Source organism: Centrocercus urophasianus, unplaced genomic scaffold, assembly GCF_019232065.1.
Source record: "Centrocercus urophasianus isolate 14NV4802_14NV808 unplaced genomic scaffold, USGS_Curo_1.0 seq_24, whole genome shotgun sequence".
Lineage (NCBI taxonomy): Eukaryota > Metazoa > Chordata > Aves > Galliformes > Phasianidae > Centrocercus > Centrocercus urophasianus.
The window spans coordinates 2459798-2481594 of NW_024884800.1; the positions used below are offsets into that span (position 1 = coordinate 2459798).

Here is a 21797-nt window from a genome sequence, read left to right on the forward strand (position 1 = left end):
GTGTAGTGCCAGTGCCCTGCATTGGGTGCAGGGTCTGCAAGTGCCCCCTCCCAACTCTGCCAGGAGCATCATCCCCTCTCCATCCGACCCACGGGAAGCAGTGCAGGAAGCAGTGGGGCTGCTGCACTTCCTAATGGAAACATGCAGCAGCCCCAGCCCAATGCTGCAGGAGCAGCAAATCTCACATCGCCGCGTTTAAGTGTTTAATTTCAGAAGGGAAACTACAGAAAAAGTGAGAAGATCTTCAGAAAGAAACTGGAAGGGGTGACAAAGAGGGTGGGAAGCAGCAAAGCCTATTTAAAGGCTCTGCATCGTGACATCAGAGCACGCGTGCAGCGTCGGTTGGTGGATGTTACATGGCAAAAAGGAGGAAAGCACTGCAGGAAAAGGGGGCTTTGAATGGGAAAAGGTATGCTCCTAAATAGCTGAAACCGTGTTCAAGTGAGAAAACCAGAGAGGATGGTAAATGCTGCCAGGTTAAATGTACCACGCCAAGAGGTCGGCTGAGGGGGTTTGGTGAATGTCTTGCATGCAGCATGGCAGAGTCATAAATCCTGACAGCACACGGGAGACTGGAGGCGGTCAGGGCTGCGGGGCCAGAAAGGGGCTGGGCGGAAAGAAGCACTCAGAGGGAGGAAAGCCACAGTAGGGAAAACAAATTCATTTTCTGTGTTTGCTGCAGAGGAGCCTGGGGAGCTCCTCCGGTTTACTGGGCATGGTGGGGATGGGTTGGAGCGGGTGGGTTTAAGTGGTCTTTTCCAACCTTAATGGGTCTGGCTACTTTGATTCTGCAGCAGCCCCAAAGGGAACCAAAGGCTCCAGAGAGTTTGTCAAACCATCTTTAACAGATTTTCCAGAATCTGGTGCTTGGCAAAGGGTGCCCTGCAAGAAACCCAGCGGCCAGAGGAAGAGAAAGGAGGGGTGCACAGATGCCAGTCCCCAGGTGCACCTCTGATGGCAAAAGCTGCCCCTGAAGTTGTCAGCCCTGAGGTTACAGCCAATGTTCATCCCACAGCCGGACAGACAGACTTTGTTTTTGTGCAAAAACATCTCTCCCTCTGCTTATGAAAATAGTGCTTGCGTAACAGGGCTCCTGGCTGCGTGGATTACACTTGGAATGCACCAGAGTTCCCGAAAATGAACACAGGATTTGGATGGCTCCATCACAGGAGAACACCACTGCTGGTGTCCCTGTCTGAGGCAAGAATGACACAGTGGGGCAATGGGGAGCCTTGGGGACGGGGTGCTGGGAAGCCCCACGTTCCGCCTTACAGGCTGGTGCCCGTTTGTTGGCAGTGTAAATCCCCTCTGAATCCAGTAAGGAAGAGCAACTCTAACACTTTCCTCCTAGGCTCCCTGCATCAAACAGATGAACCTTTTGTTAGGATGCAAGAGGCTGTAGGGAAAGGAGGCTGTAGGGGAAGGCTGTAGGGGAACAGCATCCAGCAGAGCAAAGCCACAGCAACACAGCACCCAGCCCCATGCACGCTGCATCCCCAACAGCCCAGGAGCAGAGTCTGAGTTCACAAAGCAGCTTATTTCTAAAGAAGTGCCCTGGAGGCCCCACCCCTTGCATTTTTCATGTGGAACAACATGTGAAGCACCGTGCCATTTGGCACTTCCAGTAGCTCTGCTACCAGTAAACACGCTTTGGTGCTCAAGCTTAACATACGTCTTAGGAGAGCATTACCTGCAGAAGCACAAGTTGAAGATGACTGTGTATCAGCCTCATGTGTTTGCCTAACTGTGCCTCCTCCCCCCCCCAAAAAAAAAACACCAACCAAGCAGGTGCTGCTGAGAGCACAGGAGAGAACAGAGGCAGCAGCACCCCGTGCCATGGGAAGGGGAGCACAGGTGCAGGCGTAGGCGCAGCACACCCTGCAAACACCCTGACCCAGCCCTGCAGCTCCAAGCAAACTCCCGAGGTACAGCAGCCCACTGGGAGAAGGGTGGGTGAAAAGCAGATGGAATAGGAGCACTTTGCCCTCCACACGTCAGTGTCACTCATCCCTGTGCGCCCATGGGGATGGGGCTGAGGACACCGAGCGGTCCACGTGTGAGCAGTGAGCTGCAGCATCACGCAGGGCTGCACAAGAACAGAGGAATTCACAAACAACGCACTCAAGGGACGGGGGAGGAAGCAATTAATGCAAATTCCTCGTTAGGTAAACACATCAAGTGAAAGCTGGCTCTGTCCCGGGAACTAATATCCTGCTCAACCAGTTGAAAAGGTCACCAGCAACCAAGTGGCACTCCCTGGTGTTGGTTGGTGTGGACAGGACAGCGGGACCGCTGTGCCACCTCCCTCCATGTGACACCAAGCACAGACCTGACCCTTCCAGCTTTATTCTCCCCACATCACTTCTGTGCTTTAATGCATAAATCCTCTGCTTTGTGCCTTTATTGCAGCCTTGGTTACACTGGGATCACCTCCGACATAGCTCCAAAATTTATGTCCTATGAGAAACCATGCAGCCAGGAGTGGGTCTGCTCCAGCCAGGAGCACCCATTGACTGCAATGCCCCAGAGAACAGCAGGAAGGGGCTTACCCAGCAGAGCCTGGAATAGTTCGCTTTGGAAGATGTGTGAGATCTTTCCAATGGAGGCTTTCAGCTCCTGTTCCTCTGGGGAACGCAGGGTGCTTTGGTATCTCGTCAGGATTTCCACTGCCCGTTCGGTGTCTGCAGAGGGGACACAGGAATAACACAGCATTAATGCTGGGAGATGGACAGAAATCCTCTAGGAAAGCTTGAGCGCACCCTTGAGTGTGCCAAGCTCATCCATGCAATGCCTTCATTGCTCTGGACTTTTAAGAGCTGGACAGATGCTAAAGCAGCTTTTCTATGCAAGTGTCCCTGCAGGCAGCCCAAGAACCACTGCTACCTCCCAGACAGAGGAGCTTTTGGGAGCTGGACACATCCCCATTGCACAGGGCTGTGTGACCCCTAGGAACACGTGCTCTGCCACGCAGGTCCAGATGGTCACAGCAGAGATGAGCAGAGTGGGCTGTGCAAGTGGGGCAGCTGCAAAGACATTGCAAACAGCTCAGCTCCACGGGCAGAAAAACTTGCAGTTCTACAAGGTGAAGGGTGAGAATTTCTCCATGCAATGAAGCCTTAAGTCAGTGGGAAATGCATCCGGGAAGGAGGGATGCTGGCCAGGAGGCTGCTGTGACCAAGCTCCCCAGAACTGTAGGACAACCTTAGCTTTAAAACAATGGGGCTACGAGCTCCCTGCACCAGGATAGCTCTGTTCTTTTCTGGCCAACTCAGTTCCATAGCTGGGCAAAATCCAGCACCAACCCCAGATGTGACCCATTACAGATGGGTGGGGAGCTCCCACGGACCTTGAGCCCGTCCCAGCCCTACTGCTGAATATTTCCCTTTGTCACCCCAGCAGTCCACAGACAAAGGGAGTCTGTGTGAGGCGGCGGGGGAGGCGTCCCGCTGCTGTTGGAAGCTCATCTTTTGACCCAGGAACTCATGCAGAAAGGATGGTCCTGCTTGTCTCGGGGCTCTCAGCGGGGAATTCAGGTCACCAAACAAGGGGGTCTGTGTCTGCCAGGGCGCGTGCCACCTGCTGTCCCAACTCATTCTGCTGGGGTCCAGCCTGTGTCACCAGGCCACACTGACTCATCTCTGGAGCAGAAGAGAAAGGAGCCAGGGGAAGCATGAATCGCTCCTGCTCAGAGCTAGGCTCCGCAGCAGCTTTGGGAAGAACAGGGACTTTCCAGGACTCCACCTTCACTGAGCTTTACAGGCATTCCAGCCCCATATTGGTACCGAGGACTTTTTTTCTCTGCAGCATCAGACAACGGCTCCAGCCAATGCCCAGCATCCTGTGAGTCATCTTCATCGCTCATCCCTGACCTCATCAGCAGAGCCTAAAGAAGCAGGTGGAGAACTACAGCTACCACACTGAGACACAGACTGGACAAAGTGTGACCATCTCACCCAGCCTGAGCTGTGCAGGAAGAACAGCACGCATCCTGCCGGCCCTCATGGTGGGTGACACAGGAACAGGGAGCTCCGGCCCTGCATACCAAACCCAGAGGACAGCCTGAGCATCACAGCACCTGTAGGAGCGCACCCCTCTTACAGAGGGTCCCTCCTCACCTGACCCACACACCTCCCTACCCACACAGCACCCCATAGCCAACTGCTACAAGGACGCACCCCACGTTCCCGGGGAGGGCACACAGCCGGACTCCCCACTCCACAGCTCTCCATCCTGCGGGAGCCGCAGCCGCTATCCCAGCACAGCCCGCTCACGGTGCGGCGGGGCGGACACTTGTTGAGCTCTGCGGGTCGCGGTTCCCGGAGCTGCGGGCGGGGCGGGGCAGGGCTGGGCTCTCCTTACCTTCCCTGCGGATCATCGCTCCGCCGTGGCCGGCGGCCGCTCCGCTCGGTGCCAACCCACGAGCGGCCGAGCCGCCGCCTGCCCCGCCCAGCAGGAACCGTGCTAAGAGCCGCCCCCACCCGCCCCCACCCCCACCCCCGCTCCTCCCCCCGCAGCGCCCCGCAACCCTTCCAGCACCGGGCCGTTTCGTTGCGAGTTTCCCCCCCCCACCCTGGCTATCCGTTGCCTCGGGCCGGCCCGATTCTGCGCCCCGCAGCCGGTCCGCTCCCCGTGGCGGAGGACCCCACTCAGAAGATGCCTCCGCTCCCTCCGCCCCGACGGCGCTTCCCCACGCCGGCACTAGGTGGCACGGATACACCGCGAATCGCTGCTTTGCCCCGAGCTGGGAAGGGAAAACTGAGAAGGGGAGAGGAAAGAGTTATGCCGAACTCGCCGCTGGTAAAGGACCGTCTATCTCTCAGCTGATTTATTGACATAAATAGGCAGGAGCAAGTGAAACAGACTCCCCTCTCCAAGTTCAAAGTGCCCGATGCTGAGTAACAGTGCTCCCGACCCTGGTGCAGCCCCTGCCGCTGTGCAGCACCGTAGGGGCACCGTGGCCCAGGTTCCCTCCACCCCCAGCCCCCGCTCCCCACGACTGGCTGCGGGGGGAGCGGGCACCCCAGCCAGCAAGCACAAAGCCAGCAGCAGGAGGGGGCAAAGCTCTCATCCCCAGCACTGGGAACAAAGGGCTCTGCTCCCCGTCCCTCACGTGCCAACCCTGCACCTCCCTTCCTATTCACCTCCCACCCCTGGGCAGCAGCACTTTAAACAAGGTTTCCCCATCACCAGTGCTGCTGCTGACAGCAGGCTGCCATACCCCCGCACCAAACAGTGACTCAGATCCCCACCAGCCTCCAACCGAGCACCCCAGGGCTGAGGTCTTGGTCCTGGAGAAAAGTTCAGCTCTCAGGACACAAGGCAGCAGCAGCAGCCGCCCCCTGCCCCAGCTCTGTTCCCTCGCTGCCTGCAGGAGCAAGAGACCCAGTTCCAGGTCTTCACGGATGAGTAGTTCTGCACCACATCAGGAGCCAGGAAGGCTGCAAGCTCAAGAAGCTGCAAAGGAAAGGAGCCTTGGATCCAGCCTGGGTAGCACTCCGTGCCTGAGCTGTGAACCTCTCCAGCTGCCCCTCCCCATGGCTGCTGCAGGCTGGAGGGGTCAGTCTTGCATCAGGCTGTTGATCTTTGTGAGCAGCACGTCCGTCTCAGACTCTGGAGAGAAAGAAGAGAAAGCAAACAGTCATTGACTGCAGCCACCACCCCGTAGCGGCAGGCACACCTGCCCAAAAAGCTGGTTGGAGCAGAGTTGGGGAGTATGGGCATCCTCAGCACCATGCCACAGGACAGTTTGCTGAGGGCAGGGCAGGAACTCCCTGCGTTGGGATTCCCTTCCCTCCCTCAGCCATCTCAAAGTCTGCAGGGCTCAGTCATGCTCCATTGGGGCAGGCTGGCTGCCTGCAGGGAGCCTCCAGGGACAGAAGAGCCGGCGTCTGTGCACTCACCAGCCGTCCGCCTTCGCTGGGAGCATTTCCTAGGAGATGGAGCAGGATCGATGTTAGCACGTCAGTCTGGGCACCCCCTCCTCCTTCCCTCCCACGAGCTCCCAGCTACAGACTGCAGGGCCCCACAGCAAACAACTGTTTGCTCCTGGTATGTGGTGCTGGGGCAGAGCAAGGTCCCCTAGCCTCAGCCCTGGGGTGCACAGGAAACTGGTGAGTGCAGCTGCTTCGGGAAGGGCCAGGCCACGCTTTTAGCAGTGGTGTGGTGCTAAGAGCTGCCTTTATGCAGTGATATTTCTCCCAGCCAGGGGGCCTCAGGACATCAGCCCAGGGTGGGTGGCAGCAGATGGCACATGCATAGGGGTTCACCAGCCAGTGCACCCTGCAGCCTCCCAACAACTACCCCAGGGGTCCAACTTACTTCATCAAGAGGAAGGCCCAGAGGATCATCAGGAAGGAGACACAGTCTACAACAATCCAGATCATGAGGTACGTGCTGCTGGGCTGCAAGGTGACAAGCCAAGTGTTAAGCACCACTGCTGGCACAGTCCTGTACACAGCAAGGTCTGCAAGGTCACACTGCCACACCAGCACAGCACAGAGTAAAGCCCACCCTGCATGCAGCTGCAGGACCAGACCCACAACTCAGGCAAGGAAGCTTCGCACTAGGACAGAGGTTTTGCTTACCAGCAACCAGATGGGGTGTTTCATCTCCTTCAGCACCTGGCAGGCATTGGTGGTGACAGAACTCACCCCTGAGCACCACAGCACAGAGAAGAGCCAGGGCTGGTTCACCACGTACAGGTTGACTGAGATGTTGTCCTGGCGGTACTGCCTGCGCAGGGAGAGCCGTGGTCAGCATGGCAGACAGCGAGGTGCCAGCATGCTCAGCTCGTGGCAAAGAGGCCTGCATGTCTGGGATGCGATCCAGCAATTGCAGCCACGTAGAGCAACTGTCTGGAGAGCCAGACCCAGGGCAGACTTGCTGGCCAGAGAGAGAGCTGCAGCCTCCATCCCCCATAGCAGCTCTGGGGCATGCCAGGCTGCAGCCTCAGCCCTGGGGGGCCTCGCTTCTGTTGGACCCCAGACTCGTAGCCCACTCCCCTTCCCAGGCTCTCACTTGATCTCCTCAGAGCTCATGTCTTGGTAGGGCAGGTTGACATGCAGCAGTGGCTCCTTCTCATCCTGGAGTCTCTTCCGGCCGTAAATCTGCTGAACGCCTGGGACTTGTTGTTTGACCTGCTCCCTGAACCCATCTGGCAGCCACAGGACCTGGGCAAGAGCCAGGGAATGTGTGTAAGGAAGAGACACTCCAGGGCTCTGCAGACACTGCCCCACTCCCAGACACACTGGATGTCAGGCTGGACCAGGCCCTGGGCAGCCTGTTTGAGCTATAAGTGTCCCCGTTCAGTGCAGGGGAGTCAGATTAGATGACCTTTAAGGGTCCCTTCCAACTCAAATGATTCCATGGCTCTATGATTTTCCTGGAGGATTTCAGCCAGGGCAGTCCAAGAACTCATCCCAGCCAAGAAGCAAGCACAAACCCCACTGAAAGGAGAAAGCAACTCCAGCCTAAGAAAGCCACTGCAGGGCACTGACATCATCCTGGGTCCCTGAAGTATTGAACAGAGCACACTTTTGGCCACAACTGCAGCAAGAATGCACCGCAGGCCAACATTACAGTACTGTGCCCTGAGTTCCCACAAGGAAAGCAATTTGGGTGCTCCTCCAGCCCTGCAGGGTAGCATGTGCCTCATGCTGCTGAAGCCAACGAAGTACAAAGGAAACTGAGGCAGCTGCAGCAAGTCAAGGAACTGCACAGAGAGGTGTGGTGCAGCACAGGGAGCATCGATTTCATGCACTTGTACCCATGCTCCCCTCCCTTGGCTGAGTGAGTCACTGTTTACGTACCAGAGTGGCCAGTTCTCCGAAACAAGTATTTGCAGCTTTATGTACTACCTCCAACTCTTGGCAAGTTCTCCCAGCTAGAGAACCATGGGATCTCTTTCAGGACTATGCTACCATGCCAAGGACTGGTCATCAGCTGCTTATGGGGTTGTCGTACAACAGGATGGCCGAGCAGGAAGCACAGATGGCAATGGGGTGTGTGGGGAGATAGAGATGCTCAGTGTGACAGCAGGATGCAGCTCACCTGCTGCAGTGGGATGCCAGACTGTAGGATGACTTCCAGGGTGGCATTGACAAAGCTCTGGTAATCGCTGTGGTTCTCTGGCCGGAGGTCAAACATGATGGAGATATTGCTCTCCTTGGCTGCATCCAATACCTGTTCCAGGGATGGGATCTTCTGCCGAGTCGCCTGCACGCGATCGCCATGTGAAAGACTTTGCACGCTGGAAAATGGTCTCCTCTAGGAGGGAAAGAGAGTCAGCCACCATGGGCAGAGCCTGCGTGCCTCCACCTCCCACCAGTGCTGCTCCAACCTCCCACCACGGGATGAGCACAGGGCACCTCTCCCCTCCTGCCCACTAATAGCACTGATCCAGCAGCCCCAGCGCCTCTGGGCATTCAGCAGTTCTTTAGTCACTGAACAGCATTGCCCCAGCCACATCCATGCCCAGGCAGGCTGTGCAGCTCAGCGTGAGCACCAGCAGGGCATGAGACATCTCCCCACAGCCCAACCTCCCTGTGACTCAGAGCAAACCCCAGGTGCAGCAGCCAGCACAGGGTGTAACTGCACCCCAGGGATCCATGCAGGCATGAAAGTGCTCCTTTACACTGCTCAGGTGACTGCAGAGGGAGCAGAACACAGGGCAGGGCTCTTGTTTTACTCCCCTCCTCCCCCCCCCCAGTGCACCCATCCCTGCACCCTGACCTCCAGGAACCAGCTGCCAGCATTGAGCTGCTGGAGGTCTGTCCAGTTGAAGGCAGTGCTGTTCAGGGTGGCTCTCTCAGGGAACACAGTCTGCACATTGGTGGTCCTAGTGAGCTTCTCATCATGCATGAGGAATGGGACCCCATCAGCACTGGCAAGAGAGCAGAGAAGGAGGTTGTATCACAAGCTGTTTGCCTCTTAACACTGCCCTGCCATTTCTAACCTCTCCCAGCCACTTTCTAAAAGTAACTTCCACCCCAAGCCTACTGCTGAGTTTTTGCACAAGAGAGATCAGCCTCCAGGAAGCAGAAAGCACCAAGAAGCCAAGCCAGGAATCACACAGCTTCTTGCTCCCTGCAACAGGAGGATTGCATGAGATGAGGGCCCAGGGGCTGCTCTCCAAGTAGTGCCCTCCCCCCCAAGTGGTGCCTCCTTCCTAATGGCCTGGAAGGCAGCCTGGGTGAACAGGAGAAACCCAGCACCTTCCCCAGCTTTCTGGGACACCCAGCTACAGCCAGGGCCATGCTGGGGAGGCGATATTGGCAGAGCCCTTGAACAGGGCAGACTCCAAATGAAGACTGTGCCAGTCCTGCAGGCGCCCACATGGAGAGTGACATCCCAGGACACACAGGCCCCTTCCTCCCTCTGAGTCCTGTTGCCCCTTTACCTCACCATGACGTCTGTCTCAAAGACTTGCACATCGCAGTTCACTGCCTTGCGGAGAGACATGAGGGTGTTTTCAGGGGCCAGCTGGAAAGGGAGCAAGTGTGAGCTCAGAAAGGGGCAGACAGCACCCTCCTCACCCACATCCTCCAGCCATGTTGCTTCAGGCACCTCTCAGCCATGCACCAGTGCCCCACAGCTTTGTGTCACCTTGAGTGCTGTGCATGTGCTGTTGCTCACCATAGGGGCTCCTCTGTGGCCAACCAGGGCTGGCTTGGGGGGCAGCTGGTTCTCCTCCATGATGCAGGGTGAAGTGATCCCCAGGGGAGCCAGGTAAAGGGCAATCATCACTGCAGAGTATAGAAGCAGCAGGAACACCTTGAGGCCTGGAGAAAGACACAGGAGGTGCAGGGGTGAGGTGCAATAGCAAGCTTTCTGCAGGCTGTTGGGAACAAGCTGATGCTGCTTCTTTCAGCATTCACTTAAAGCTGCCCTAGGTCAGGCACTGCATCTTCAACCTCAAGAGCACTGCAGGTTTCTTCTTGGCCCACCACATGCCCTTGCACCCCAACAGAGGACTTCTGCAGGGCACAGACTGCAATCTGCACCTCTCCTCCATTTGCAAAGCAGTCTGGGCTGGAGGTGCACCCAGCTATAAAAATAAAACAGCAAATAGAAGCAGAGCTGATACATCAGTACCAGAATTCAGTCATCCCCGCTGCACCACTGCTCCCTGTGCACTACTCTGCTGCCAGTGCCTCTCGGTGGAGTGCAGGAAACGGAGCAGCCAGCTGTAGGGAAAGGTGGAGACCCTGGGGGGGGTTACCTGTGCTGTGGGTGCGGTAGATGACGCTGGCCAATGGCCAGGCAAGGAGCGTCATTCCTCCCACAATCCCAATGTGCAGGAAGGGACCTGTTGCCTGGAAAGACAAAGGCAGGGTGTCAGACATCACAAGCCCAGCCCCTGTCCTCGAAATCCAATAGCAGGGATCTACCATTACAGCCAGCATCAGTGGGACAGCCTCAATGCCATGGAGAAAAGGACAAGGTCTCCCTCCAGTCCCCTCACCCTGACTACAGCTGCTCCAGGCAGGACTGCACAGACCAAGCTGGGACAGGGCTTAGCCCTCATGGCACACAGTCATGCTGGGAAGCCCAGGCACAATTCCTCATCTTGTCCCCACAAGCCTCCATAACAGGACAGCATGGGAGCCAACTCACCTGCAGGGAGATGCGTGCACTTCTCCACTCCTCTGCCCACTTTATTCCCAGCCCTGTGAAGGCAGCAGCCACCACGAGGGCAGTTATGATCAGCAGGACCTGTGTCAAGCAGCACAGGGCAGTTAAGATTGTACACATCATCAACCTCTAGACCAGCAGGCCCTCCCTCCCAAGCCCCCCACAGTTCTTTAGATGTCCTTCCCCCCCATCTTGATCCACAGCTGAACTCAGTACCCCACATGTGGAGCAAGGAGAATAGTCCCATCCCAGAGACCTGGGGCTGAAGGACAAACAGCTGCTGTCCACACACAGCCCCAGCAGGCTGGTCTCAGTTTCTCAAGGACCAGGATCCCAGGTGGCTGCCAAGGATCAGAAAGCAGTGGGGGAGGACCAGGCAGATTATGTGCCCAGCATGCAGACAGCCAGGGTATGTATCATCTTCCTGCACCAACAGCCTCACCTTGTGCAGCCAGTGCAGCTTCAAGGGCTGGCCACAGAGCTGCAAGCACAAAGCAAGGACCTGAAAGAAGGAGGAGTTGTCAGAGCTTGTCTGAACTCTGTATCTCAGCTCGCAAAAGGCACACTGGAGCTTTGCCCCCCTCCCCCAATGCATACAGGGTCTTCAGGCTCCAGCTGGCTCATGCCCAGCACTGATCCATACCCCTGCCAACCCAGAGGGAATCAGCAGGGCTCACCAACAGCACAGCTGAGTAAGTGATGAGCACAGCTGTTGCTATTAACAGGATCAGGGACCAGTCTAGCCACAGCTTCTGCTGCTTGAAGATGAACCTGCAAGTAAAAGGTTGGGTTTTACACACAGAAGGATGGGTGGCATAGAGGGTGGGGGGGGGAAAGAGGTGGAGGAGGTCAGGCTGGATGCGGGATCCTACTCACTCATTAAAGTTGTGGAAATCATTGAGGATGATGATGGCAATGTAGAGCCACACCAACGTGAAGAGGAAGACACAGAAGAGGAAGAAAAACCAGCTGCAGTCACACTGAAAGCCAGAGAGAAGACAAGCATGCACACATCTGCATGACATCCAGACCACAGCCAGATGCTGAGGCCCAAGGCTCAGCCTGGAGCAGGGAGCAAGGGTCCAGGCACTGAGCTGCCCAGGAGAGCTCTTTTGGGAACAAACACCTCCCACTACAAGCTCAGAAGCAGCGGATGCCAGGCTGGAGAGCAGCCCTAAGGCTGATACGGCCTCCTGTCCCCCTGCAGCAGCCTCAAGAGCAGGCTGGGACTGGGAAAGGAGCTAGGTGCCATCCTCAGTTTGCAGGGCTGTGCATGGACTAGTCTGACTAGAAGGGCTGAGCAGCTGCAGGAGCCCCCAGGCTACTTCTGCCCACCCAATCAACACCAGGTCCAGCTCCAGGATCTCCATCCCCAGCCCCACACGTGCAGGGATGTGCCAGGTGCCAAGCGGGACAGCCAGCAGCCTGGACCAATTCTTACATTTCTGGCAAGATGGGACAAGCCATGGCACAGCCACTCCCATGGGAGTTGGAGACCTCGGAGAATCCCAGGGCCTCACCCCTGTGTTGGGTTACAAATCACTGGGGACACCCCCTGCCAGCCCCCCCCGGGGGGGGCCGCACCCTGCCCAGGCACTGTGCCTCCCACGTGCCTCGTTGGGCACCCTGCATCCCAGGACATGCCCACACCATGCTCAGCTCCAGGCATGTGCAAAGCCTGCCACAAACGCGTGCCCAGTGGGGCACGGGATGAGCTCAGCCTCATGCTGCTGTGCTGCCTTTATTGTCACCTAGCAGGAAGAGGGCTCATCCTCACCCTGACACCTTCATGTCTTCCCTCTCACCGCTCCCAGGGCAGCCCCTGGGCAGAGGGGGGTCCCAGGGCACACCAAGCTCTCCTGGGGCTCAGGACCAGCACCAGCTCAGCATCACCCACAGTATCACCTTGGTGGTTCTCAGACCCCTCCTCTTCTCCTTCTTGGCAGTGATCCACTGGCAGCTGTAGAGGCACAGCAGGCAGGTGGCACATGGGCGGCAGCAGCCAGGAGGGTCTGCCATGGTGCAGGGCTGTCGCAGCGGGTCAGTGTCCTGCACGGGGTGCACACAGTGTTGGCACAGACCTCTACACACACCAAGTCCAAGCCCCACAGGGATGGGGCACTGCAGCATCCTGGCTGGAGGTAGAAGCCACTGCCCCACAGCCCTGGGACATAGCGGGGCTGCTGGCCACGTTCTCAGGTGAGGCACTGTGCCAGGGCAGCAGAGCAGAGCAGGCAATGCAGCCCAACTAGTTCAGCAGGCTGCCCCAGCACCTTACGCACAACGAGCTACAGCAAGCCCAGAGCTAGCAGGGAGCAGGGCCAGCTCCAGCCCAGGGTTTGGGGCTCTGCCTGAGAGCAAGGACACAGTGCAGGATCCAGGCTCTGGCAGTGCTGGCACCCCACAGCTGCAGGACCATAGCTGGGTGCAGGGCTGCTAGTGGCCCAGGAATGGGAGAAGGGCTGGGAAGCTCTGCTGTGGTCCCCATGCTCCTGGTTCTTAGCTGGATGAAGCAGAGAGCCCCAAACAGGGTCTGCCTCTAGGCACACCCTGAAACCCCATCTTCACTACTGCTTGCCCTGCTGCAGAGATTCCCCACTCCCCCCATCATCCCAACCTCTTTAATCAGCTGGGAAGCCTGCAACCCACCCCAAGCAGCACCATTACTCTTGCAGAGCCAGACTCCCATTTCACTGCAACCCCATAGGACCCCAGAACCAGGTGTGGGAGCCAGGAGATGCCACGTTCCCAGCCTTCACCACAAGGCCACATCCTCTCCAAACCTGGGGGTAGGAAGTCCAACAGGGCCACGTCCCATTCTAACCTGGCAAAGCACACGCCTATCTCCCTGCACAAGTCCCAGGCACGACTCCCACACAAATGCAAGATCTCCGCTTGTTTAGGAGAACATTCCTGAGACAGTTCCCACACCATGAGGACTGACAGGTGCTATGCAAACTGGGAGATGACACAGCCATCACCATGATAAGGAGAGCTGGACTCCAGCAAGTTTCTCTCCCTGATGCCAAAGCTCAGGGGCTCACAGACAGAAGTCATTTCCACCATGGAGCAGTGGGGCACAGACAGCATCCCCTACAACTTGCTCCTGACCCCTCTTGCTGCTGATAGCATCCAAGCACTGGTGTCAGCCCTGCTCAGGGAAACCTTGACACTGACACACACACACACACACACACACACACACACACACACACACACACACACACACACACTGGATCCCACGCAGGGTATGAAGTACAGTGGGAGTGACTGCAGCTGAACTTCAGACCTACACAGCCGAGCTTACTGTGCACAGACAGCACAGGGCTGGCCAGGGACCCAAGCCTGGCAGCAGTAGCACACTGGGCTGGCCACATGCCCACACTGCTGGCGTGGTCTGCAGGGTGCTGAAAGCATTTTAAGAGATAAAATGCCACCCTGTTCCCCCCAGTTGGAAGCTGGATTGCAAGCTGCAGCACCAGAAGTAACCACACAACATCTGTGCACAGGGCATAGGTCCCAAATAGAGGAGGGCTGGACAGGCAGCAAGTACTGCACAGACAACAAATGTTGCACAGCTTTGGCTACAGCTTCATAGGAGGGTATCTGGGGTACCGTTGGGACTTCAAGAAGCTCTCCTTCAGCTCTCAGCAGGCAACCTCACAGAGTACTGCCAGCCCTGCTACAGTTGCTGGAACGGCTATGTACATGCCCACAGCCCCCTGTGGATGGGGGGGAATGGGGGGCTGCATCTCTGGGGTGCTGGCACAGGACAACCTGATGCCCACAAGCAGAGTGCCATCCACACACCCACCGTGTCACCCAGCCTGAGCCTAGAGCTCAACCCCTGCTGCCCCCATGGGAAGGTGAACACAGCTCCTGGGGCAATTCCACAGCTCCGCAGACCCCACTCCCAGCCTCGCGCTCCGCAACCCCCTGCGCTCTCCATCCCCGCAACCAGGAGGAGCGGCACAGCCACTCCCTTCCCCTCCCCACCCTCCATCAGGGCAATACCCCCCCCATTTTTGCCTCCCTGCCAACCACGCGGCCGCCCCCTCGGTGCTTCCCGCGGGGAAATACCTGCTCCCCGTCGGGCTCCCACAGCGGGTACCGAGCAACCAGGTGAGCGCTGGGCTGAGCTCCCAGGCGGGTGCCGGTGCGCAGCTCGGCTCCGTGCCGCCTGCTCACACCCTGCTGGGTGTGTTCGTGGCCCGACGGGGCTGTCGGTGCCGCCTGCAGGCCCGCACAAGCCGATGAGGGCGGGCAGCAGTCGGGGGGGTCAGGGAGGGCGACGGGAGAGCCTTTTGTGCCCGAGGCTTTGTGGCTGCTCGAGAAGCGAGGAAGGGGCCCGGGGGGGGGGGGGGGGGGGGGAGAAGCACGGGGGAGTTTGCAGGCAGCCCACGCACAGGGAGGATTAAGGCTGCAGGAGGGAGGATGGAGGCACTGCTGGGTCTCCCAGTAAGGGGCTGCTCTGAGCCCACAGCCCAGGCTGAGGCTCCCTTCCCTGCAGAGGCGGCCTTGGGCAGACACGACCCAGGGCTGACCCTCACACAACAGGCATTAGGGAATGCCGTGAAGGTTAAAGCACAGAGTAAAAGTGGTTTCTTGTCTCAGGCTGAAGGTAATGCATCCACATTTTGCTAAAGGAGGTTCCCAGACATCAACCTGATGCCACCTGCAGATGGACACGGCTAGCTCTCCATCTCCCACAGCTGCGTCCTCATCTGTGGGTCTCAATACAGCTGAAGGATGAGCAATGACACCTTTCACCATCATCTTCTGCAAATTGCACTGAGCTGAGGGCATCAAAGCATGCGGAGGTTACAGCATCCAGCAGCAGTGTGCTATCCGCCAGACCTGACTGACATTCCACTGCTCACAGCTGTTCTACACCATCATTTATAGCTTTGGCAACTAACCAGTAAACGGCTCTGCAAAATGTGCTGATTGAGTACATCTGCAAGGTCTTATCAACAGATGGATCAGAGCACAGCAGCAGTGCAATATTCTTTAATTGCTCCATTCCTCGACAAACAGGCAGATAGTACTGCTTTGACCACGAGTGGAGCAAAGGAGCAGATATCTGGACTCAGGGTCGCAGGTTACAAATGGATGACTGCGGGCAGCAGGGCGGGACAGAAACCGAGAAACAATACAGGTAGGCAGGAAAATCCCGAGCACGAGCGGGGACGAAGGTCACTGCGGAAATGGGGAACCGAGACACGCAGCAGTGGGCGCCTGGAGCCGCGCAGACGTCCGCCACCAGGAGGCGCTGTCTCGCAGCTGCCAGTCTGTGGCTAGGCCGCCCCGCACTCTATGGTCTCTCTCTGACTCCATTTGCTGGCTCTTGGCCGTCCCGTGCAGCCCTGCCCGATCCTGTGGGCTCTCTAAGGGAGGCCCGCTCCTTCCACGCAGACCCCCAATTTCGATCCTTTGTGAGGCAGCGGCCATTTTTAACCCTGCCGCTGCCCCACGGAGGCAGCCATATTGCGTGAGGGCAGCGGCGTCTCATAGCGTTAAGGGGGCGGAAGCCATGTTGGGTACTGGCACGTGCGCCGGGTCTGCCCGCTGCATGCCGCCAGGGGGCGCGCTCGGCCCACGCTGCCCGGCCGCTGGCTGAGCCTCGCCAGTCACCTCCCGCGCTGGTTGTTTCACTCTCCCCTCCCCTGTGACACGTCAATATGGATCATAGCACTACTTTCAGTGGCTAGGGCTGTTTGTTTGGCTTTTTTTTTTTCCTCCATAGAATCAATCAGGTTAGAAAAGACCATGAAGCTCCCCAAGCCCAGCCCATCATCACAGATCTGGAGCATCTCCATGGATGGTGACCCCACTGCTCCATGTGCAGCTGTGCATCACTGCTCATTCTGGGAGGAAGCTTCCCCTAACATCCAATCTGAACCTGCTGTAGCACAACGTTAGGCCACCACCTCTCATCCTATCACCTATCACAGGAGCAGAGGCCGACCCCCAACTCACCACAACCTCCTTGCACAGAGATGGAGAGCCACCATAAGGTCCCCCTGAGCCTCTTCTTCTCCAATCCAAACCATCCCAGCCTCACCTGCTCCCCATAAGACTGATGCTCCCAACCCTTCCCAGCTTCACTGCCCCTCTCTAACACCTCAAAGTCTTCCTTGCAGTGAGGAGCCCACTGAAAAACTGACCACAACACATGATGTGTGGCCCCACCAGAGGGTATTAGCAAGCATGAGGAAAAACCTGCAGAATTGCATTTATTTCAGCCCCCACCACTAAGTTCATATCATACAAGGCAAATCACTTGAGCAAAACTTGCATGGGTGGTCCTTATGGTTTGCATTCCCAAAGCACATGAAAGCAGCAAAGAGCTGATCTTTGGAAGTGCTAATCATTTGGGGGCAGTAATTGAGATTAATGATAGGAGTTCTAAGGATGAAGTGCAAGCAAATATTAAGAGTTCAGGCTGCTCACAATGGCAAACCTCAGGCTGGATGCTGATAAACAGGAAATGACTTTTAGGGAATAGTATCACGGCATATCTGAAGTCACAATAATGCAAGACTTGTCTTTGCTGCATGGTGGAAGCAGATAAAAACAGGAAGAACTCAAACAAGGAAATCTTGCTGCCACTAGAAAAAGTTCAGCTTCCAGATTCTGATCTTTCTGTCAGAAACGTGCTCTGAGATCTATACACTGAGCTGAAACAACCTTGTTTAGGTGCAGCTTCTTCCAAGTTGTAACTTGGACTAGTTTAGGATTTGAAGATGTTTATCGTTTCCCATTTCCTATTTGCCTTGTTGCATAATTAACTGAAGCCACACAATTATAAACAGAAGCCAAATCTTAAGTGTTACATTGAAGACACGATATAAAACGATACTCAGAATATACCCATGTGTGACTTGGAATCTTTTTGACTCTTCAGCTTTTTTTTTTTTTTTTTTTTTTACAGTTATCTACAGAGAAAATCAACTAGTTTCATTGTAGCAGAGCTATTTTGTAGTTAATTCCCCATCCTCTACACGGATAGTTGCTTTACCAGAAGCTCTGCTATGGGCATTACTTAGAGAAGGAGGCAGCACAGGCACCCTGCAGAGCCGCCCCTGTTGCTCCACACTGAAGCACATCCTACAGCAGTAGCAGTGATTCATGCTATTTCCCAATTAAACTTATGATTTCTCCTCAGAAGAAATACTGTATTTCCCTTGTCAGTAAGAACAAACCCCTTGTAACTGTCACTTCAATGACTCCCCTATAGTACTAAGTGCATATAGCGTTTTTTCCCCATTGTTTACTAACTTTTGATGTACCACTGCTGCGCTGGAGAGAATCTCTCACAATAGCGTGCTTGCTGCTGGCACACCTCTGTCTTCTATTTAGAGTCATAGTTACAGCAGAATGGCAGCTTTTTGTTTCTCCCCCCCATTCAGGATATAAGCTTGATGCAGTATCACAACATTAAGGCACACCACAGAACAAAAACTCTATCTGTTACTTAAGCTACCTGCTTTTCCCCTTTGTTTCAGAAGCTTCCCATGAAATCATGACTCAAATTTTACTGTTATGCCATGTATTTTTCTTACAGCATCACCAAGGACTTCACAGCACTCTAGATAACTGACTCTGAATCTAGATAATAGACTGTGAATCAGTGCTTTAGTCAGAAACTAGCTTAAGAAGCTCACAAAAAAGCCTTCAATAACAAATACCTGTTAAGCACTTAGAAGGTTTAGCTTTGTATTTAAGCACTAACACAGATAACAGCTCAAATTGCCCTTACTCAAAGAAGGCCACCACGTACAGGATACTGTCTCTTTTCATCTATAGAGAAAGAAGACATAAGAGCTTATTTCACTACCATTTTCTTATTCTCAGATAGATAGCTAAAGAGCAGACAGCACTTTTAAGAATCAGGATATGCTACAAGCTATTTACACTCCCATGGCACTTACAAGTCTATAGCATTTTCCAGTATAAATGCAAGCCTTTGTTATTAGAGAGTTTCTCAAAGATATTAGAGCACTACCCTCTATTTTAAGGAAAGCAGCTCATTTATAAAATGTATTTCCCTAAAAGTAACTTTTACCATGCGTGTAGCTCAATTACAACTTATGCATTACAAACATTACAAGCAACTAGCTTAACTATTGGAAAGAAAAGCCCTTAAAACCAGCACACTCACCAGACAGAAGCAGCGTCTTGTCCCAACCTTCCCCCAGCATACACAAGCAGCAGCTGTTTGCCATTGCCAAATTTATATGACCAGCCTCCAGAGCACTGTGTTGGAGTAGGTCTGTATAAAAGGTCCCTGGTAAAGGGTGGTGAGTGATGGGGTGGTGCTTAGGGCTTCTTAGGTGGTGGTTGGGGTGTAGTTGTGTCATGGAAAAGCTGCTATGTGGGTTAATTAGCTTTTCCCCTGAATAGTTGCCTCCATTCTTTTGTTTATTGCAGTAATTACTTATGGCTTATTGAAGGTCCTTGTCAGTAACAAATATCTTTACTGAGGTCAATGTTTTATTAAATTGCTCAATGTACCTAAGTTGTTATAACTTTAAGAAAACAAACCCAAAACTGCAGTTCTCCCTATTCTTTTTATTCATCTGTTAGAGATGCTTATTTTAAGTCTGTAATTGCCTTATTTTGGTAGCTACTATGTCATATCTTCTTCAATTGGTACGAGATGCTGCAGAGGGCTTCTAGTTAGTGGTCTTTACTTAGGGTTTTTTTTCCCTCCAGGGTTGCAAAGCAACCAACATCTTTGGGGCCTTATCTGTGGTTTCTTGTGTGTAGTGATGTTATCAAAATGCTTATGGCTCATTAGGAAAAACAACCAGCTTGGGCTGTATGGAGTGTTTGTGCAGCAGCAAGAAAACTTTCTTGGGTTTACACCTTGGTTTTTGGAAGGGTTTTTCTTTTTCTCCATTGAAAGTGGGAGATATTAAATACAATTTCTCTTCCTGTCTTTTCTCCTGTGAAGCTTTCATCAAGCTGTAAGAGATGCTGGTTTTAAATACGGAGTGATTGGCAACGTGGAGAGACTCAATGATGTGGCTGAGGAGTTGCTACTGGAAAGTGCAGAAGAAAGCAAAGCAGAAAACAACTCAGTTCCTGTCGTTAACCTTCTAGCAATGAACTGGAGGAGCCCTTCTGAAAGGCAGAGCTTAAACATGTAAAAATCTTCAGTAGCCTGAGGGACCTGCTACAAATAATCTGTTCTGGCCAATTAGGACTAGATCTTGTAGGTTACACAGATACCTGCTTCCCAAAACTGGAGTGCTGGGAGGGGATGAGGGGATGTGAAGATTTGGAGTATCCAAATGCTCCTTCTGATGAGTGAAGAATGCATTGTGGGTGTATATGAACACCTTGTATGGCTGGTAATGCATCTTGAACTTATGTATGTATAGGCTGCCTGGTGGAGGAGACTTACTCTTAGCTGCTGCTTGCAGATGAATTGTAACCCATGACTGGAAATAATGCCAAAATAAAAAGAATGCATGCTCTTTTGTTCTGCCTGTGAATCAACACAAACACTACAGGTTTAGATGTTACTAAGATTAGATAAATAGTCACCTTGCATGCAACCTTGCTTTAAGACTGTCCAGTGGGTTCAGACTGGTAAAATGCATGGGAGTATGACCTAAACATCTACCTGTAATGAACTTCATTATCCACAGACTTTACTTTTGCTTAACTGCTCCAAAAGGCTGGAGGATTAAAAGCAATTTATGTACTAGTTGTCATACCTTCAAGATGTTCTTTCAGCTCCCTGAAATATCACAAGCTCTTGGCTGTGTACTGGCTAGCTGTCAATTAGGTGGTCATTTACCTCACTGGTTGTAGTTTCTTTTGCTAGTGCTAATTGATGTCTTACCATGGACCAGCTTGCAGCCAGGTGTGGATCTGAAGAACTTCTGTGATTTCCAAACAGCTGGAGTTGTTGTTCTGATCACAGATGATGATTGTTGCTTTGTCTGGTCTTTTTTCTTCTGGCTTGCTTATATCTCAGCCAAATGCAAAGCTCATGCAAGCTAACTAGCTTGTGAAGTTTAAGACATGCCAATTGCTTTCCTTCATAATGTAGACTGATAAAATCTTAATTCATTCTTATGCCTTTTGTCAATTTACAATTGCTGTTAAATAAAGTGTTTAATCCTGTGTCAAGAAGAGAATGTAATTTGTATTAAGAAATAAAAATAGACTTGTAATTCTTGTCTCCTATGTTTAAGAGACACGCGCTCTTACTCTGCGTGCCAGCAAAGTGCCCACCAGCTAAAATGCTTCCACAGAGACCTAACATCCATTCACAGAACTTACCTTCTTCCTGAGAAAGTGCCTGGTTGTTCAGATGAGATGGTGGTGTCTGTCAGAACCGAGCTGCTCTGTGAGCTGGAGGTGCACAGGGCTTTTAGGGTTTGTGAAGTTCATGGGCTATGTTCTTCTCTTTCCCAGTCACTGCAGGGTGATGCTGAAGTGTGGGGTTCTGTTGCCTAAAGTCCTGATCTCCAGCACTAGGATTAAGGAAGCGTGCTTGGAAAAAGCCTTGGGGGAAGTCTTGAGAGGAACTTCAGTGGTTGAAATGAATGTTGAGATGCAAAGTATCCCTTTCTAGTATCATAGCTGCTTCTATACTTGAAGCTAACATCTCAGGTTGTAGCTCATTGCAGTGCACGCTATACACCTATAGGATAGAAATCCTACCCTCAGATACTTGCTCTTATCTATCTTATGGCTACAGATGGTTATGAGGAGCTGAGAATATGCATAGCTCAGCATGAGGGGCATTTGTCTTGGCACTGTAGCTGTTTACTCGCTGTCAGGCTTTGTTTCTGGGTTCTGCAGAACTGTGCAAAAGCCAAGCAAATACTGCGTGTGTTGGAGGCAGTCCTCGAGCACACAGGCTAGGATGGAAGGAAACAAAACAGGATTGTTTGAGAAACAAGAGAAGTGGTGAGGAAAGAGGAGCGTGGAGGAGAATGATCAGAGTGACCGTGAATAGAACAAGCTCAATGTAGGGATGCAACAGGAACTGTAAATTAAGCAGAAGAATTCAGTGCGTGGTAAACTCTTACAAATCAATTGTGAACTGCAGGTGGAGGTTGCTGGAGCCAGGCTGTTGTTTGTGGCACTGATATTCTGCTCCTGAATGCTGTTGGTAATCAGTAGTTTGGGGGAGGGGGAAA

The 21797-nt window shown here is 53.8% G+C and overlaps 2 protein-coding genes and 1 long non-coding RNA gene across 5 annotated transcripts in view; 1 reads left to right on the forward strand and 2 right to left on the reverse strand.

Moving 5' to 3' along the window:
- The window catches only part of DLG3 (discs large MAGUK scaffold protein 3), a 55284-nt gene extending 50859 nt beyond the window's left edge, over nucleotides 1–4425 (reverse strand). Inside the window, 2 exon segments of the mRNA XM_042824958.1 lie at nucleotides 2550–2681; nucleotides 4360–4425. Coding sequence (XP_042680892.1) covers nucleotides 2550–2681; nucleotides 4360–4375 — 148 coding nt within the window. The 5' untranslated portion in view covers nucleotides 4376–4425.
- A 555-nt stretch (nucleotides 4426–4980) lies between these two features.
- On the reverse strand, nucleotides 4981–18958 carry GDPD2 (glycerophosphodiester phosphodiesterase domain containing 2). Of its 3 annotated transcripts, XM_042825438.1 has the most exons (16): nucleotides 14713–14800; nucleotides 12538–12681; nucleotides 11509–11612; nucleotides 11310–11403; nucleotides 11075–11134; nucleotides 10615–10713; nucleotides 10220–10313; nucleotides 9634–9779; nucleotides 9398–9480; nucleotides 8731–8881; nucleotides 8050–8265; nucleotides 7018–7169; nucleotides 6585–6732; nucleotides 6319–6401; nucleotides 5901–5929; nucleotides 4981–5610 (listed from the first exon to the last, which is right to left on the reverse strand). In XM_042825438.1, the coding sequence occupies exons 2-16, from the start codon at nucleotides 12649–12651 to the stop codon at nucleotides 5558–5560; spliced, it is 1626 nt and encodes a 541-aa protein (XP_042681372.1). In that variant the 5' UTR covers nucleotides 12652–12681; nucleotides 14713–14800; the 3' UTR covers nucleotides 4981–5557. The 3 variants fall into 3 exon arrangements, with proteins under 3 accessions (XP_042681372.1, XP_042681371.1, XP_042681370.1); XM_042825437.1 differs by lacking the exons at nucleotides 4981–5610; nucleotides 14713–14800 and adding an exon at nucleotides 18797–18958 and having other exon boundaries at nucleotides 5617–5929; XM_042825436.1 differs by lacking the exon at nucleotides 4981–5610 and having other exon boundaries at nucleotides 5617–5929.
- Nucleotides 14674–20754, forward strand: LOC122163885. Its single transcript, XR_006170063.1, has 3 exons — nucleotides 14674–14754; nucleotides 15247–15790; nucleotides 19592–20754. It is a non-coding gene; the product is annotated as an uncharacterized LOC122163885 (long non-coding RNA).
- The last annotated feature ends 1043 nt before the right edge of the window (nucleotides 20755–21797 follow it).

Excerpts from the sequence above, each read along its gene's own strand:
- GDPD2 (XM_042825437.1), bottom strand. The coding sequence starts at position 12,651 with ATGGCAGACCCTCCTGGCTGCTGCCGCCCATGTGCCACCTGCCTGCTG. Across the intron at positions 11,135-11,309 it reads CTTACTCAGCTGTGCTGTTG|GTCCTTGCTTTGTGCTTGCA; the intron begins GTGAGCCCTGCT and ends TCCTTCTTTCAG. Across the intron at positions 6,733-7,017 it reads ATGAGCTCTGAGGAGATCAA|GCAGTACCGCCAGGACAACA; the intron begins GTGAGAGCCTGG and ends CTCCCTGCGCAG.